A 19150-nucleotide genomic window follows, 5' to 3' on the forward strand; every position below is an offset into this window, starting at 1 on the left:
GAAGTATAAGTAGGGGGAAGCAATATATTCGATACCTCATCCAGAAACGCACCCCCTCGAAACCTGGACAGCAAACTACACCGCGATGCAGAGCGCCTCTCTTGCAGAGTCTGCCGCTTGAGTTTGCTAAACGTCTCCGTAACGCTATCAAGCTTACCAAATAACCCTGTGACGAAACGCGCCGCTCTTCTGTGGATCTTCTCTATCTCCTCTGTCAACCCGACCTGGTACGGATCCCACACTGATGAGCAATACTCAAGTATAGGTCGAACGAGTGTTTTGTAAGCCGCCTCCTTTGTTGATGGACTACATTTTCTAAGGACTCTCCCAATGAATCTCAACCTGGCACCCGCCTTACCAACAATTAATTTTATATGATCATTTCACTTCAAATCGTTCCGCACGCATACACCCAGAAATTTTACAGAAGTAACTGCTACCAGTGTTTGTTCCGCTATCATATAATCATACAATAAAGGATCCTTCTTTCTATGTATTCGCAATACATTACATTTGTCTATGTTAAGGGTCAGTTGCCACTCCATGCACCAAGTGCCTATCCGCTGCAGATCTTCCTGCATTTCGCTGCAATTTTCTAATGCTGCAACTTCTCTGTATACTACAGCATCATCCGCGAAAAGCCGCATGGAACTTCCGACACTATCTACTAGGTCATTTATATATACTGTGAAAAGCAATGGTCCCATAACACTCCCCTGTGGCACTCCAGAGGTTACTTTAACGTCTGCAGACGTTCTGTTGTTCTGTTTGTTAAAAACTCTTCAATCCAGCCACACAGCTGGTCTGATATTCCGTAGGCTTTTACTTTGTTTATCAGGCGACAGTGCGGAACTGTATCGAACGCCTTCCGGAAGTCAAGGAAAATAGCATCCACCTGGGAGCTTTATCTAATATTTTCTGGGTCTCATGAACAAATAAAGCGAGTTGGGTCTCACACGATCGCTGTTTCCGGAATCCACCGACGGAACCGTTTGCGATTTTTTCAAAAGTAAAGGGACTAGAGCAACAAGGAGAAGGGTCGCATGCTCTTCTCGGATGTGAGCAGATTCAGTCTGAGTAGCGACTTTGAGCTTAACCTTATATGGCGAGAGGTGGGAACAAGCAATGCACCAACGAACATCGTCGAACGTGATCGTTTTGGTGGTGCATGCGTTAGGGTGTGACGAGGTATAATGCTGTACGGGCGTACTGATCTCCGAACCTTTGAACACGGTAAACTCACCGATCAACATTGTTGTGGCTCCGTTCTCCTTCCCGATGTTTATCTTTCCAGGGCTGAACGCAGCCCTGACTCCATTTTTATGGACGACACGGCTCGGCCGCACTTAACTGCGTACGTAGAGGAGCTCTTGGAACGTCAGGACATTCGGCGAATGAGTGGTCCTGCCCGTACCCCATAGTTAAACCCCATCGAGCACGTGCGGGATGCGTTGGGGAGACGTAATGCAGCCTGTCCACATTCATCAACGACCATCCAACATTTGTCAATCGGAATGGAGGAATGGAACGCTCTGCCACAAGAACTCCTTACCAAACTTGTGCCAGCGTAGGAGTACGATGTAGAGCATGCATTCCTGCCCGTTGTGAACACACATCCTATTAAGAACTATGTAGAGCCGTTTTTAATGTCCAGGTGGCTCTCAGACCGGGTGATCAAAAAGTCAGTATAAATTTGAAAACTGAATAAATCACGGAATAATGTAGCTAGAGAGGTACAAATAGACACACATACTTGGAATGACATGGGGTTTTATTAGAACCAAAAACATACAAAAGATCAAAAAATGTCCGACAGATGGCGCTTCATCTGATCAGAATAGCAATAATTAACATAACGAAGTAAGACAAAGCAAAGATGATGTTCTTTACAGGAAATGCTCAATATGTCCACCATCATTCCTCAACAATAGCTGTAGTCGAGGAATAATGTTGTGAACAGCACTTTAAAGCATGTCCGGAGTTATGGTGAGGCATTGGCGTCGGATGTTGTCTTTCAGCATCCCTAGAGATGTCGGTCGATCACGATACACTTGCGACTTCAGGTAACCCCAAAGCCAATAATCGCACGGACTGAGATCTGAGGACCTGGGAGGCCAAGCATGACGAAAGTGGCGGCTGAGCACACGATCATCACCAAACGACGCGCGTAAGAGATCTTTCACGCGTATAGCAATACGTTTTTTTTTTTTTTTTGGTTCGAATAAAACCCCATGTCATTCCAAGCATGTGTGTCAATTTTTACCTCTCTATTTACATTATTCCGTGGTTTATTAGTTTTGACATTTATACTGACTTTTTGATCACCCGGTAGATCGGTGTGACTTCAGTGTAATTATTATCTTTGAATAAAAGTGTCATTTCCTTTCGTCTCACTGCGTATTTCTTTCAGTGTACTCGTACCATCTGTAGTAGTTCTTTCTATGTACGATCCAAGTTAAAACTATGTTTCTTGGCAGTAACACATCAAGCATAAATTGCTTTCGTCCTTAAGTTTGGCTCACCTGTGTAGTTATACACATCAGTAACAGTTTTCACTGTCTATAAATACGAAAGAGTTTTATTTTCGATTTGATTTTTCGCCTTTTCCACCAAACTTTAATTTACTGTGAATACTCGCACTTTCATGTGGTAACTAATTAAAAATAGAAAGATGTTACTTTTATTAAAAACACAGAAGAGTGTGAACAAATTAAGAAATTTAAACAAAATCAGAATCAAATCAAAAACCAGTACAAAAGAGAAATGCAGGAAGTACAAGATCTGTTGACACACGTAATGCAAGAATTGCATATTGCAGAGGAGACTCGCACGCCGTCATGGGATGAGGGATTCAGAAATAAGGAAAAGTCACAAAATAACAACACAGGATATTTTGGAAACTTTGAAAGAAACTGACAAGGTGCACTACACTAGCAAATATTCCAACAACGAGTCCAACCAGCCACAGACTGCACAGAACGCAGTCAGCGATTTTCATACAGAGCACTACGTGGCGTTACCAACATAAAAACCTAAACGGCCTACTTACAAGCTTTTGAGGTCGGGCTAATTATCCCCGTAAACAATCTCTCAGGTGGCACATGGATATGGGACTACCAACCGCTGACACTCACTCCTTAACTGCAACTTTAAAATATTCAGAAGGCTTTTAGCAGAACGCCTCCGAACAGTATTGCGCCAAGTGATCTCACTCGATCAAAAGTCGCTCGGCGAAGATAACAACATCCAGACGGTGCTTTTGTGAACATTGCCATTTGATTGCACTAGCAAAGACATGAAACCCCCATGGAGTACTAGCGTTGATAGATTTTGATCAAGCCTTTGATAGAGTGAGCCATGCCTTTCCTGAAGAAGTCTTGATGCACGAGCGGTTTCCACTACCATTTATTACTACCGTGATGCGGCTACTACGCAATGCCTCGTCAATGGACGTACGACGAAATCTTTTTCACTGTAGCGAGATCGGTCAGACTAGGATGTCCCATATTACGATATCTGGCCACCAAGCAGTTACTCTGCGGCTTTTGTCACCGCTTGACAGGATTGAATTTGTGTGGATACACATTTAAGTGCAAGGTATATGCAGATGACCTGGTGCTGATAGTGCGGAATGAAAACAACATGGGTGTGGCTTTACATTGCATCCACAACTATGGTACGGCCACTGGCAGCCGCATTAATGTGGACAAGTCGATCGCGTTGAATATTGGTGTTGGACTAACGGAAGAATGTGTAGTGCCTTTACGGTTCATGGATACCCTGAAATGCCTAGGTATTGTTTTTACCAATGACATACGACGCACAGCAGGGTATAACTATAGAAGACTGCTACAATCATTCCAGATGGGAGTTAAGCCCTAGCGTCACCAATTCTACACTTTGCCCAAGTACTCCCGATGCCAATGATGGTAGCACGACGCCTGCTGACGGTGTTCAGTTCCTTCGTGAGCGCAGGTCTACTATCTGTAGTACGGTACGACGGCGTTATCTTCCCTCTCGGTAGAGGTAAATGGAAACGAGCGATTGGCGTCATTGGCTGGGAGGCCCCTTACGGGGCATGTCCGGCCGCCTTGGTGCAGGTCTTATTACATTCGACGCCTCATTGGGCGACCTGCGCACCGGATGGGGATGAAATGATGATGAAGACAACCAACAGTCCCTGAGCGGAGAAAATCCCCGACCCAGCCGGGAATCGAACCCGGGCCTTTTAGGACGGCAGTCCGTCACGCTAACCATTCAACTGTCGGGGCGGACTCGGTAGACGTGAGCTGGGTCCCCCGCAAGATCCCGATCGAGCAGTGGCGCTACATATCAGCACGATGTTAAAACTGTGGACATTACATCATACATGTCTGGCGGACATCTTAACAGAAGAACTAGCACTAGTTTGTCGAGTGGCTCCAGTGGCGATGCAGCAAATTTTCCAGTCAATTCACCAAATACGCGTTTTTTTCTTTTTTTCTGTGGAAAACAGCTACATTCAGATATCTGCCGGATACCACATCTGCAACAGCACGCGAGATCTATCGGCTAGTAATGGCCGGACGACCTGGCAATCCTCTTGAGACAAGGCATCCGCATATCAAATGACATGTTGTATGGCGATCTATACGCCATGTTTCCTTAGATACACAGACACGTGCAATGTGGTAGCTAACAATTAATGGTGAAAATGTTACCCGATCCAGACTCCATAGGATTCATATGACGGATTCGCCATTATGCCCTCAATGCCAAACTCTGAACTTCGACATTTTTACAGTAACGACATCTGAAGATCGTGTGCAATCTGAAATACCAACAATATTACTCTAATTTCCTATGGATTGTGTTTCAAGATCCCTGCATAGCTGGAACGTCCTAGGCAGAGGAAGTTAAATTATCACTGCTGAATGAACGGAAGATACGAGTCGGTGAATACGATATACACACATCAAAAAACGTTTTGCATCATCTCGGTTCAGAGAGTTCCGGAACCTGTAAAGAAAACTGAAATAGAGATCAACATCAACATCATTTCCGGCCATTTTACTGCTCATGAAAACTGCTCATCGCATGTTGTACCGCAATACAGCGAGACCTTCAGAGGTGGTGGTCCAGATTGTTGTACACGCCGGTATCTCTAATTCCCAGTTGCACATCCTCTTGCACTGATGCATACCTGTATTCGTCGTGGCATACTATCCACTAGTTCATCAAGGCACTGTTGGCCCAGATTGTCCCACTGTTCAACGGCGATTCGGAGTAGATTCCTCAGAGTGGTTGGTGGGTCACGTCGTCCATAAACAGCCCTTTTCAATCTATCCAAGGTATGTTATATAGGGTTCATGTCTGGAGAACATGCTGGCCACTCTAGTCGAGTGATGTAGTTATCCTGAGGGAAGTTATTCACAAGATGTGCACGATGGGGGCGCGAATTGTCGATCATGAAGACGAATGCCTCACCAATATAATGCCGATACCGTTGCACTATTGGTCGGGGGAAGGCATTCACGTAGCGTACAGCCGTTACGGCGCCTTCCATGACCACCAGCGGCGTACGGCGGCCACATATAATGCCACCCCAAAACAGTGGGGTACCTCCACCTTGCTGCACTCGTTGGACAGTGTGTCTTGACAGTGTGTCTTATTCGTTGGGCCCATCTGTACCGCGCTGCATGGTGTCGTGGTTGCAAAGGTGGACCTCGCCATGGACGTCGGGAGTGAAGTAGCGCATCGTGCAGCCTATTGCGCACAGTTTGAGTCGTAACACGACGTGCTGCGGCTGCACGAAAAGCATTATTCAACATGGTGGCGTTGCTGCCAAGGTTCCTCCGAGCCATAATCCGTAGGTAGCGGTCATCCACTGCAGTAGTAGCCTTTGGGCGGCCTGTGCGAGTCATGTCATCGACAGTTCCTGTCTCTCTGCATCTCCTCCATGTCCGCGCATCATCGCTTTGATTCACTCTGAGACGCCTGGACACTTCCCTTGTTGAGAACCCTTCCTGGAACAAAGTAACAACGCGGACGCGATCGAACAGCGGTATTGACCGTCTATGCCTGGTGGAACTACAGACAACACGAGCCGTATGAGAAGACGTACCTGGATGAAACAACAGCGGGGGATTGGAATTCAAATTCTCTATTACGCTGCATATTTATTTCTTTATGTTATGTGAGAATAGTGTAAAGTTTATGTATACTTCAAGTAATACAGCTATATTATTTGTGGCACGGCAACGAAGTGGTTGTTACTGAAATTCAAATGTACTTAAGTGTTATTTGTATAGCAGCATTTAATTAAATTTTTTAGTGTGATATGTGAAAGAAATTCATTAAGATCTGAAGCATAGTTGGAGAAGTATTTCTTTTTTTATATTTTTATTGTGTTTTTCAAGTTTTAATGTTTGAGTTTCCAAAGTATACCACTTCATTACAGGTTTAGGTTTACTTCAGTCTGGAGTTTTGTTATACTGTTACAAAAATTCGTAATCTCATTCTGTAAACTGCAGCATAAAGGCAGTTTTTATTTTCTTTTGTTCCTGTTTTAATACTGATGTAATTCTCCGAAGAAGGAAATGAAATTTCTTGCAGATGAGCAAACACTCTGTCTCTAGTTTAAGTAAACGCATTTGAAACATGTTCTTCCCTTGAAATGGCATGTGAACATGTATGTAGAATACGGTTTTCTACCAGTTGAAAAAAGGTAGTTGAGGCGACCGCTCGTGTAACGCTGGAAATACGGATCTGAGTCCCAGCCTGGCACAAGTTTTTATTTGTCACTACTAAATTGCGCAGCTGAAGTCTAATAGTATTCGCAGTTCGGAATATATTTCTTCCACTTATCTCCCTTTATAGTTCTCGGCTTTTACAAGTGTATCTAGCGGATACTACCATCGTCCATAATGTGCGCTATCGTGTCATCTGCTGCTCCCTTACATAAAATAGTTTTACTGAAATCAAGTACACGAAATCCTGTTTCTGAAGGGGGTCTTTCAGACAACATTGTACTTTTGGTATAAAAAATAAAGTAAACTTTTTTGGATTAGCGTGTTTTTAGTCTTATAGAAAGTTAAGGATCCATACAAACACGGATTTTTTCGCTTATGATAGTCTCACACTGCTAGTTTACAATGATCGGGCTATATTTTGGTTATTGATCATTCCTATTATGATGACTCGCAAGTAAGTAGCCCGTCCGTGAGCGTGACCCGGACCTAAGCTGGGGGAGAGGGCAGGGGAATTTTGTGGAAGGTGGAGGAGTGTGGAGACGAACCCCAATATTTTACAAAACAAAATTAAAAACTGCTAAAAAACTGTGTTTCTCAATTATCAACATACTAATGCTGCCATTTTGTAATGGATGATTACCACTTGCAAAATACATAACTGAGAGAGAACAGTTTCGTAAATATTATTTAGCTGTCAGGCAGATAACGTTTGCCCAGACGCGAATACTATCTGTATTCACATTTAGCAGATTTAGACACTGACCGATAATACGAGAAAAAACGTCGTTAACTGAAGGTTAATTTGGAGCTTCAGAATCTAGGGCCATCTCACATTTTCAGCTGGCAGACTTGGTTTCATAACATCTTTTTTTCTGGAGGGGGGGGGGGTGTCTCCTGCCATCCGCTGTCCCTAGCCATCTGCGCTCTTGTGCATAGTAATTGAAAACAATAATAGATTGACACCGTTTGGGCTATCATCATAATCACTTAATATTGCAAGAAGAGCTGAATGTCGTACCTGTTGGAGTGCCACGTCTTGTCTGCACTACGTATTCATCGGCGTTGAGGGTGAGTATGTGATCCATGAAGTCGGGTTGACCAGCATCCTACACATTAGAGGCCACACTTCGGTTAAAATCGTATAGTATTGCACAAGGCGCAGCAATACTCTTATACCTTCAAATCGTCATACTACTGTCTTTATTTATTAATTTGTCTTTTTGCAAAATAAGCAACGAGTTTCATGTAACCAGTATTCATTATCAGATGCACACGCTTTTCATGACTTTTTGTTCATTTGTTCGTATGCCTATGCCGACAGAAAGAGCAAAAGAGTTTCTGAACAACGAATAGGCGCTGGTACCGCCTTGTACAGTCTATACATAGTTAATGAGTGACAGTTTACTTAATTATACACGTTTAATCTCTACTTATAAATCATGTGTCCACATTTAAAAATTGTCTCTTACGCACTTCATAAGCTGCCCTGCTTTACGCTTCCCCTTTAAGGCTAAACTCATACTTATCTGTTGCTGAGCAGTATGAAGCTGTTAAATTTAAATTTCGTACTTATAATAAAAAGCGTACAGAGGCAGCATGACAAAATGTTCACAGGTAACTACCAGATTAAATTCTACTCTTTCGTCGGCCGGAGTGGCCGTGTGGTTCTAGGCGCTTCAGTCAGGAACCGCGTGACCGCTACGGTCGTAGGTTCGACTCCTGCCTCGGGTATGAATGTGTGTGAAGTTTTTAGGTTAGTTAGGATTAAGTAATTCTAAGTTCTAGGGGACTGATGACCACAGATGTTAAGTCCCATAGTGCACAGAGCCATTTGAACCATTTTTCTACTATTTCATTCTTCACTTTTGAATTGCAAGTTGCATCTGACAAGTTGCATAACCTGTATCATGAAACGAAGATAGAAGGAAATGAAAACAGAATGCATTTGTCCACAATGAAAGTAACGTCTGACGGATACAAGGCACTTTCGACAAACTCTCATGTATCTGCTGGAAGTCCCAGATATCTATTTTGCTTGTTCGTAGCACTGAGATAACACCAGAACCATGCCGAGGTGACCCGGCGCCCCCTGGCAGAACTGTTACAGTTCCCTCCCCCCTCCCCCACCATTATTGTAAATTTTTTCTATACAGACTTAAAGCGTTATTGAATGTTATTATTAATGTGACCTATAGAGGAAAAAAATATTGCACGCAACAAATTAATTAAATAGTTCATAAATAAATTACGAATTGTACAAAATTTATGAAAAAACTGAAAGTAAAACAAAATCTATGTATTATTTTTTATGGCTGCTACTGTACTCTGTCTGATATTCTGCTTGTCGTCTTAGAATATTGGTTAAGAATAGGCAAACGTACGTTTATAGCATTTGTGGACATAGGGGAAATATTTTGACAATGTAATACACTCTTTGAAATTCTGAATGTATCAGGGGTGAAATACAGGAAGCGTAAGGTTATTTACAACTTGTGCAGAAACCAAATGACAGTTATAAGAGTGGACAGGTGTCAAAGGAAAGCAGTAGCTGCGAAGGGAGTGAGACAAGATTGTAGCCTATAGCAAAACGTTATTCAAAATGGTTCAAATGGCTCTGAGCACTATGGGACTCAACATCTGTGGTCATCAGTCCCCTAGAACTTAGAACTACTTAAACCTAACTAACCTAAGGACATCACACACATCCATGCCCGAGGCAGGATTCGAACCTGCAACCGCAGCAGTCGCGCGGTTCCGAACTGAGCGCCTAGAACCGCGAGACCACCGCGGCCGGCAACGTTATTCAATCTGTGCATTGAGCAAGCAGTAAAGGAAACCAAAGAAAAATTTTGAGAAGAAATTAAAGTTCAGGGAGAAGAAATAAAAACTTTAAGCTTTGCCGACGACATTGTAATTCTGTCAGGGACAGTAAAGGACTATGTAGAGCAGTTGAACGGAACTGTCAATGTCTTGAAAGGAGGAAATAAAATGAACATCAACAAGAGCAAAACAAGGCTAATGGAACGCAATCGAATAAAATCAGGTGATGTTGAGAGAATTAGGTTAGGAAACGAGATACTTAAAGTAATAGACGAGTTTTGTTATTTCGGCAGCAAAATAACAGATGATGGCTGAAGTGCAGAGAGTAAAATGTTGACTGGCAGTGGAAAGAAAAGCGATTTAGAAGAAGAGAAATTAGTTAACATCAAGTATAAATTTAAGCGTCAGAAAGTTATTTCTGAAAGTATTTGTATGGCGTGTAGCCACGTATGGCGTGAAATATGGACGATAAATAGTTTAGACAAGAGAAGAATAGTAGCTTTTGAAATGTGGTGCTACACAGGAATGCTGAAGATGAGATGGGTAGGGCGTGTAATTAATAAGTTACAGTATAGAACCGAGGAGAAAAGAAATGTGTGGCACAAGTTAACTAAACTAAGGGACAGGTTGATAGGATACATTTTGAGACATCAAGGAATCATCAGTTTAATATTGGAGGGAAGTGTAGGGGCTCAAAATTGTAAAAGGAAACCAAATGATGAATGTAGCAAGCCAGGCTGCAGTAGTTACTCGGAGATGAAGAAGCTTGCACAGGATGTAGTAGCATGGAGAGCTGCGTCAAACCAATCTTCGGAATGAACACCACAGCAACAACAAGAACAATATAGATATTTCATCATTGCAAAACTGTTTGTGTTAGAATAAATGCTTGTGGCTGAAGAGCAGCATATGGTAGAGCTGACAGTACACCCTCGCTCTCGAAGGGTGGACTGACGGAAGATCAGTAAGGCGAAAAAGACAGAATTGGGCTATGAGATGCTCACGTGTCCAGCCAAGTTGAACATGATGCCCTGTCGCAGATTGATGAGACTGGGCTTGGTGGAGTCAGCCCGTGCGTGTATGACCAGCCGGTGGTCCTTGGTGACCTGGAAGAGCAGCTGCACCAACACTGCTCCTGGGAAGCCCTCCTGCTCGTCGTGGTGCACCACGCTCAGCACCAACGAGCCGCCCTCACACGGCACGTGTGAGTTCCACCGCAGCTGCGCACATAACAAGCTCAGGATTATCTCCATACTGAACTATCACATCCATAGGTTCTGCTCTAGCGTAACATAAAAACTTTGCTGTGGTCGAAATTTTAAGGCCATTACAATACGGTCTAAGCCAAAAAAGAAAAGCCGGCCGCGGTGGTCTAGCGGTTCTGGCGCTGCAGTCCGGAACCGCGGGACTGCTACGGTCGCAGGTTCGAATCCTGCCTCGGGCATGGGTGTGTGTGATGTCCTTAGGTTAGTTAAGTTTAAGTAGTTCTAAGTTCTAGGGGACTTATGACCTAAGATGTTGAGTCCCATAGTGCTCAGAGCCATTTTTTTGAACCAAAAAAGAAAGAAAGAAATGAATCACCACGAAGGAATTATCCGAACGGAAGTCTTCAAACATGTCTTCGCTGGTCATCTGGGCTCGTCTCGAAGCTGGACTTATCAGCGAAGACAATTACACCCCATGCAATGATAATCCAGACCCGATAACTAGTGAAGACGTGCCTGAAGACGTCCCGGATAGCGGTGGGATAGCAAACTGACAGTCACCCTCTATGCGGCGTGATAGCCACGAGTGATGACGTGGGGTGCCATTTCTTTTCATAGCAGGACCTCTTTGGTTGTCATCGACGGCACTCTTACAACAAAACGGTACGACGACGATATTCTGCCCTCCGTTTTGTTACCCTTCATGATAAGCCGTTCTGGGCTTACATTTCAGCAAGATAACGTCCACTCACACACGGCGAGAGTTTCTGTTGCTTGTCTTCGTGCTTGCAAAACTCTACCTTGGCCAGCAAGGTCGCCGGATCTCTCCCCAGTCGGATTATTATGGGCAGGACCCTCGAACAATATTGGGACTTTGACGATCGAACCCGCCAACTGGACAGACTTTGGCACGATATGCCTCGGGAGGACATCCAACAAATCCGTCAATCAATACACAGACGAACAACTGCTTGCAGAGGAGCCAGAGGTGGACCAACCTGTTATTGACTTGTTGACTTGCTCAGTTTGTGAGGTTTTTCTCTTGAATAAATCATTCAGTTTTTCTGAAATTGTAATCAGTTGTTTGTACAAGTGTATCAGATCTCCCGATTCCGTCCCATTGTGATGATTCCTTCGTGGTGCTTCGATTTTTGGCCTTCGAGCTTATTTGTAAGGCATCACTGGCAAAGGTAGGAACAAATTTCGAATGCTGTATATGAATGATTTTGAGGTAGTGTCCGCAAGCAACAAAATAAGTACAGTTATGCTTTACCATATAAATAAGGGAAAATCTGTCTACTGTAAATTATCTACACGATATTGCATAACAGAAGAAGCAATTGAAGAAAAGTAGTGGAAATATTAACAACTGAATAAATGCAGTTTACGTTTTGCCATATACATTTCCTTGAGTAACCTGAAAGAGACAGATTTTCACTTGCATGCATTTTTTTCAACTTACATGTTCTGTCATTATAAGTTATTAACAGTCCTAATCGTGTCACTTCTTGTTCAATATATGCATTTCCTTGAGTAACCTGAAAGACACAGATTTTCACTTACATGCATTTTTTTCAACTTACATGTTCTGTCATTATAAGTTATCAGTCCTAATCGTGTCACTTTTTGTTCAATATATCTTTTATTATAATATTATTATAAGACGAACATCAACCAAATTAAAATGAGGACAATGGAATGTAGTCAAATTAAATCAAGTGATGCTGAAGAAATTAGATTAGGGAATGTGACACTAAAAGGAGTAGATGAGATTTCCAGACTGGGCAGCAAAATATCTGATGGTCCATATAGAGAAGATATAAAATGAGTATTGGATACAGTACGAAAAGTATTTCTAAAAAAAGAGGAATATAAAATCTAATATAAATGTCAATGATAGAAGAATATATCTAAAGGTATTTTTGTCTGGCCGCGCGACCGCTACGGTCGCAGGTTCGAATCCTGCCTCGGACATGGATGTGTGTGATGTCCTTAGGTTAGTTAGGTTTAAGTAGTTCTAAGTTCTAGGGGACTGATGACCTCAGAAGTTAAGTCCCACAGTGCTCAGAGCCATTTGAACCATTTTTTTATTTGTCTGGAGTATAGCCTTGTGCGGAACTGAAACTCATACGATATGTAGCCTACACAAGCAGAGAATAATGCTGAAAATTAGATGGGTAGATCGAGAAACTGCTCTGGAGGAACTGATTCGAATTGGAGGAAAATTAATGACACAACTTGACTCTAAGAAGCGATTGGTTGCTAGGACATATCCTGCGTTAGGAAGCAATCGCCGATTCGGTATTGGAGCAAAGTCTCGTGGGAGGTCGTGGGGAGTAAATATTGTAGAAAACAGTAAGCAAATTCATATGCATATAGGGTGCAGCAATTATTTAGAGAAGAAGAGGCTTGCACAGGACAGAGTAGCTTGCAGAGATGCATCAAAACAGTCTTCGGATTGAAGACAACCACAACATCGGTGTTACGCTTTGTGTCCTTGCTCTTCTGCTGATGTTCTGCTCCGGGCTGAAGCGCTGTAAACACTTATCAGAACACACACACTTTTTATTATGACTGAGTTACGTGTAGTATTGTCATTGTAGCTTAAATTTGTGTGTTGTCTATGGTCTATGTTTTACGAGTGCATGCGCGCGTGTGTGTCAGCTATTTAATGACCTTGTTCAAATATAGTGACGAATTGTTATATAAGTGTGTTGGGCCAGTTTCTTCTTATGATAGTGCTCTGGCAGTGGGAGGGGATATTTGTTGTCACTATTTATTCTGGTGATTTCCATGCCTTATTCTTCAGCAGGGATGTACAGACTGCGGCTCGAAGACAGCCACTGATCTAATGGCGGCCCATCCCTCACCGTTTGTTCTTGTAATTTTTTCGGTTTTTACTAATCTTCCATCACCTCCTGAAACGGAGAGAGCGTCCCTTGTAGTGCTCAGTTCTTTTGAGCCGGGTCTAGCTGGCATTATGGCATATGGATCCAAAATTTTTAACTAGTGGCCCTACATAGTCCCAGGAAGGGATTTGGGGCCCGCGGTACTAGCGGGTCTTTACAACCTTGCTCTACAGAGTGTAAACGATAACTGTTTACAAAATACCACAGGGGAAGCCGAAATGAATATGATACAGCACACTTTCGGTCTATCAATCCCGCAAAAGCTTAGGCTAAAGCGCATGCGCACCGTGCAAGATTTTCGGTATCCTTTATTTCTCTCTTACGCCACTGACTTATTCGGCTACTTCGTTAACATTATTAACTTAAACTCTCCCGTGAAGATAAAAAAAGAAAAAAGACGTTTTGGAAACGTTATACAAAAACTAATCACATTTACTATTCGATTCAGACTTAACCCTTACAAGCTCGGTAGTTTCGTAGCAAGAAGGCTAGATGAACAAAACGATTTAAATGTTAATTTTTTGCTGTTAAATTCATTATGTTTGAGATGAACTGGCCGCGGCCGGCCGGTGTGGCCGAGCGGTTCTAGGTGCTTCAGTCCGGAACCGCGTGACCGCTACGGTCGCAGGTTCGAATCCTGCCCCGGCATGGATGTGTGTGATGTCCTTAGGTTAGTTAGATTTAAGTAGTTCTAAGTCTAGGGGACTGATGCCCACCGATGTTAAGTCCCATAGTGCTTAGAGCCATTTGAACAGTTCACGAACTTAGCTGCTCCGGAAATGCTTCCACCCTTGGCCCAAAAGCCAATGCTCATACCGCTTTAGACGTCAGATAAGTCGCTCCGTTTCCGCATTACGACAATTACGGCACTGTTTTACGCATCCCACGACACGCTTTATACACCCTCCATTGCTCGTGCTGACACCTGCCTCCTGTGAGTGGTTATTGCACGTTGATGTCGAACATAGGCTGTGGCCACACTAATGTGACTGGACCGTGTAACTGGACCGAGTAATGCGTTATTCTAAAAGTTGTGTTTGTGATTACAACATAGATACTGCATTACAGCCTTGGAATTAAAGCTAGTATATAAGACTGCTCCTGGAAATGGTAATTATTTACACCTGCGTCCATAGTCTGCAAAGAGTACTTCCCACTGGACCACGTATTAGGGTTTTTTCCCGTTCCTGTAACGTATGGAACGCGGGAAGAATGCTGCTATTTGTCTACTCTCACCTTCGCGATCCGTAAAGACGCGATGCGCAACGGGCCACAGCATGTTTCTCGCCTAACACGGGTTGTTGAAGCTCTGTAAGTAGGCGTTTGCGTGATATACAGACAGCCAAGACATTATGATCACTGCCAATCCCTAAACTGAGGGCCCACCTTCTGGGACTGCCGGCACATGGACGATGTTTCATACCAATCGATGTTTCACACCAATGAAAACGGAATGCGTATGGTGTTGTAAATACGTACTTTGTATTTTGACAGACTCATTATAAACACCTTTCATACTTGTAAAGCAGCTGTGGATAGTATAGCCACACAAATTATGTAAAACATGAGTCAGCCTTTCCCAACTTTGTATAGGGACGTTTTACTGTATGGCACAGAACTACGAAGTATGTCGAGAAAGTTTGTTCTATCAACAGGTTTAAACTTCTTAAGTTAATAATATGACGACTTCACCTTTTAATGTTGGCTGTAATTATAATAAAAACTACTGAGAAAATTTATAGTCAGGGTCTACAATGGCAAGCAACTGTTAGCTCTGCTTGTCGGTAGATTAAGGAATAATGTGAGAAAAGTTGTGATTTTGTTTAGAATTTACGAGAACATAGTACACGTTGTGACTGCAATGCTAGATATTTCCAATATACACTGCTGTGCAAAATTTACAGACGACAGTCACTTTCGCTTGATGTGTCACCGCCAAGTACCATAGCTGAATGAAATTTGGACCATGCATAGAAATAATTGCTACAGTAAAGAACAGTATGCGGCGGCGCCGTTCCGTTTGTCCTGCACTTACCCGTGAACTCGTTGCAGCAGATCGCCGGTAGGAAAGCCGAGCAGAAACCTACCGTACTGCAACTCGCATCAGGCTGCATACAACGTAACTATTCCAAGAATCGGGAAATGTCTTAATTTTGAATGAAAGGTGGAAATACTGGCAAAATTTCGGTATATTCTGAAACTTGATAATGTACTCGTTTACTGCCAAGCCCGTGCTAATCTTAACATAGTCATGCACAAACCCTTTCAGTCACGTTAGCAAGTTTATGGTAACGTATTTACCGAAATCTGAACAGTTACTAAGCACGGATTGTTTTTAAATGAAAATGCTCGCCGTACTATTAAGTTTATCGGTGTCTAATGCACTCATGTTTTTAGTCACCGATCTGCTTAATATGCCACGCCGAACTACTGTCTTTTCTCATACACAAAATTACTTAAAAAATTCGTACTTTCCAAAAAACACACAGGAATAAAAATGCGTCTACTTTGAAATACTTTTGGAACATGTAGCACAACTAAAACCGGCAAATTATAACTTCCTTCGGAGCTCATACTACACACGACCGTAACATTGAAAGGCTCGGCTCCGACTACTTAGTGCTGTAAGCATGCTATGTCTCCAAGAGAAAAGACACGCGGAGAATACTCCGTTTTGGTTGATTAGTTTTCTTTAAGGCCAATGGAAAAATATTATTCTCTCGCGTCAGTCCGCGCTTTTCATGGCTAACCAATCAACAAATAACACACTTTCGAATTGTACTTTTTCCCGAAATAAATATTTAACATTCTGATATTTTATTTATACTTTACGTTATTAACTATATTCATTTGCACTCGAATTAGATTTCCTTTTACCATAAACTTACTTAACATATTATGATACAAAATTCCCCGTCGCCTGCATTCACACTGTCTTAATCATTTCTAACGATAGTTCATACAGCGTTTGTCAGTATAACAGTGATCTACATATTTACTTTAGACCACATTCACGCATCATTCACACTACTAAAATCATATACAAAACTATACAAACATAAATAAACACAAAAACCTCCAATAAACAAAAAGAGCAATTCACAAAAACATTCTCTTGACCTGTTTTCTTGAATATCTCTGTCCGCTACTATACTGTGGTGGATGAAAATTAGAACTACGTACTCTACTGAACACGCTTCAGATCATCTGTCACTGTGCACGCATGAGTTATTCTCCCGATATACAGGCTATAGACAGGAGCGATATAAAGGCGCCACGCCTCAAGAACAATACAGAAGATAACTGGAAGAAATACGCAATGAGGCAAACAGAAATGACGCTTTTATTCAAAGACAATAATTCCAGTGAAGTCACCGCTGTTCATGATGGTATTCTGGGCATTACAAGCGGTGGAACATGGTTCTTATTACAGAATGCACGTGACATGGCAATGCATCCCGTGAACGTGCTCCCATGACCCCCACAAGATTCGTAAGCACTTCTTGTGGTAAGGCGTTCCGTTCCCCCAACAGTGCTGTTGACAACCGCTGCATGGCCGTTGGTGTCTGTGGATGTGTCACAGTACTTCCCAACGCATCCCACTCTTGCTTTCGAACTGAATATACTCTGCACCACTATGGCCCCTTCACCATAACACCGGACCACTAAAATAGCCAAGGACGCCCTTCTCCAACTACAGCAACTGGGGAAGGAGGTGTCTTTCTGCTGGGTACCAGGGCACGCGGGAATTCTGGGGAATGAAAGGGATGATCGAGCAGCCAAGGAGGCGTGTCGTGACCGTCAGGTCTTTCAGTGTGCTATCCCCCTGAGTGCCCTCACCTCGCTGTTGCGGTATAAAGTCCTGTGTCGCTGGGAACATGGGTCACTAGAAGTGACCGACGACAAGCTCCGTGCCGTCAAGCCCACAACTTGGCCGAGGCGTACTTCCTTCCAGCCACGTCCACGGGGAGAGGTCCTCCTTACTCGTCTTCGCATCGGCCACAGCCCTATGACGCATGGCTTTCTACTCCGGCGAGAGGACCCTCAGATGTGTGGTGTTTGTGGCGTGCGAATCACGGTGCACCACATTTTATTGGACTGCATTTTATTTGCTGACCAGCGGACTGCAGCGGATTTGCCGGCGGATCTACAGTCTATTTTGTGCAATGATTAAACGAATGTGGCTAGCGTTTTAAAGTCTTGTGAATTGTCCCACGTTTTTAACAAGATTTTGGGGAGATGTTTTTAATGTGTCAACAGGGTGGCTGGATCACCCAAGTATTTTTGTAAGTGGTCAGCCAGTCACATTTCTCTGTGCTGTTCTTTTAGCTCTTCTGTGTTTTGTTTTACCTCTGTTTTAAATTCTTGATTAGCTATCTTGCCTCCTCATTGGTTTTAGCGCATGTCAGAGTACCTGTGCGACAGAGTAATTGTGTCGTCATTTCGTGTGCATGCGTGTACGACAGTTTTCGTTCTTATCCACATTCGTTTATTTTAATCATTGTTAGGGCGCTGATAACCTCGCCGTTGGGTTCCCATAAGATCCCCAAACAGCGCACGAGCGCGCACACACACACACTAAAATAGCCATGTTCGACGGTGCTGGACGTACCCTCATGTGGCGAGAGATGGGAACACATAATTCACCCAGGAACATTGTTGAACATGGTCGTTTTGGCGGTCTGGGTGTTATGGTGTTGTGATGTATAATGTCCCATGCGCGTATTGATCTTCAAATCTTTGAACACGGTGCATTCAGCAGCCAAAGTTATTGTAACTCCTTCCCTATGTGGGTTCTTTAGGTTCTGACTTCATTTTTACTCACGACAATTCACGACCGCATCGAACAACGCAGTTGGAGGAGTTTTTGGAACGAGAGAATTTTCGGTATATGGACTGACCTGCCAGTTTAGTCGACTTAAATCCCATCTAGCACCCAGTACGTTGTCCTCGATGGTGAGTGTTCATCGGAAGTGAGGGAATCATCTGGAGTGCCCCAGGGAAGTGTGGTAGGTCCGTTGTTGTTTTCTATCTACATAAATGATCTTTTGGATAGGGTGGATAGCAATGTGCGGCTGTTTGCTGATGATGCTGTGGTGTACGGGAAGGTGTCGTCGTTGAGTGACTCTAGGAGGATACAAGATGACTTGTGGACAGGATTTGTGATTGGTGTAAAGAATGGCAGCTAACTCTAAATATAGATAAACGTAAATTAATTCAGATCAATAGGAAAAAGAATCCTGTAATGTTTGAATACTCTATTAGTACTGTAGCACTTGACACAGTCACGTCGATTAAATATTTGGGCGTAGCATTGCAGAACGATATGAAGTGGGACAAGCATGTAATGGCAGTTGTGGGGAAGGCGGATGGTCGTCTTTGGTTCATTTGTAGAATTTTGGGAAGACGTGGTTCATCTGTAAAGGAGACCGCTTATAGAACGCTGGTGCGACCTATTCTTGAGTACTGCTCGAGCGTTTAGGAT

The 19150-nt window shown here is 43.1% G+C and overlaps 1 protein-coding gene across 1 annotated transcript in view; it reads right to left on the reverse strand.

Annotated features, from left to right (window-relative positions):
• Positions 1-19150, reverse strand: part of LOC126101217 (galactose mutarotase-like) — a 71097-nt gene that overhangs the window by 47961 nt on the left and 3986 nt on the right. Inside the window, exons 2-3 of the mRNA XM_049911909.1 lie at positions 10556-10771; positions 7750-7837 (exon numbers count right to left, since the gene is read on the reverse strand). Of these exons, the coding sequence (XP_049767866.1) occupies positions 7750-7837; positions 10556-10771 (304 nt within the window). The remainder of the gene's footprint in view (positions 1-7749; positions 7838-10555; positions 10772-19150) is intronic.

This window comes from Schistocerca cancellata, chromosome 9 (genome assembly GCF_023864275.1).
Source record: "Schistocerca cancellata isolate TAMUIC-IGC-003103 chromosome 9, iqSchCanc2.1, whole genome shotgun sequence".
NCBI classification, from domain to species: Eukaryota; Metazoa; Arthropoda; class Insecta; order Orthoptera; family Acrididae; genus Schistocerca; species Schistocerca cancellata.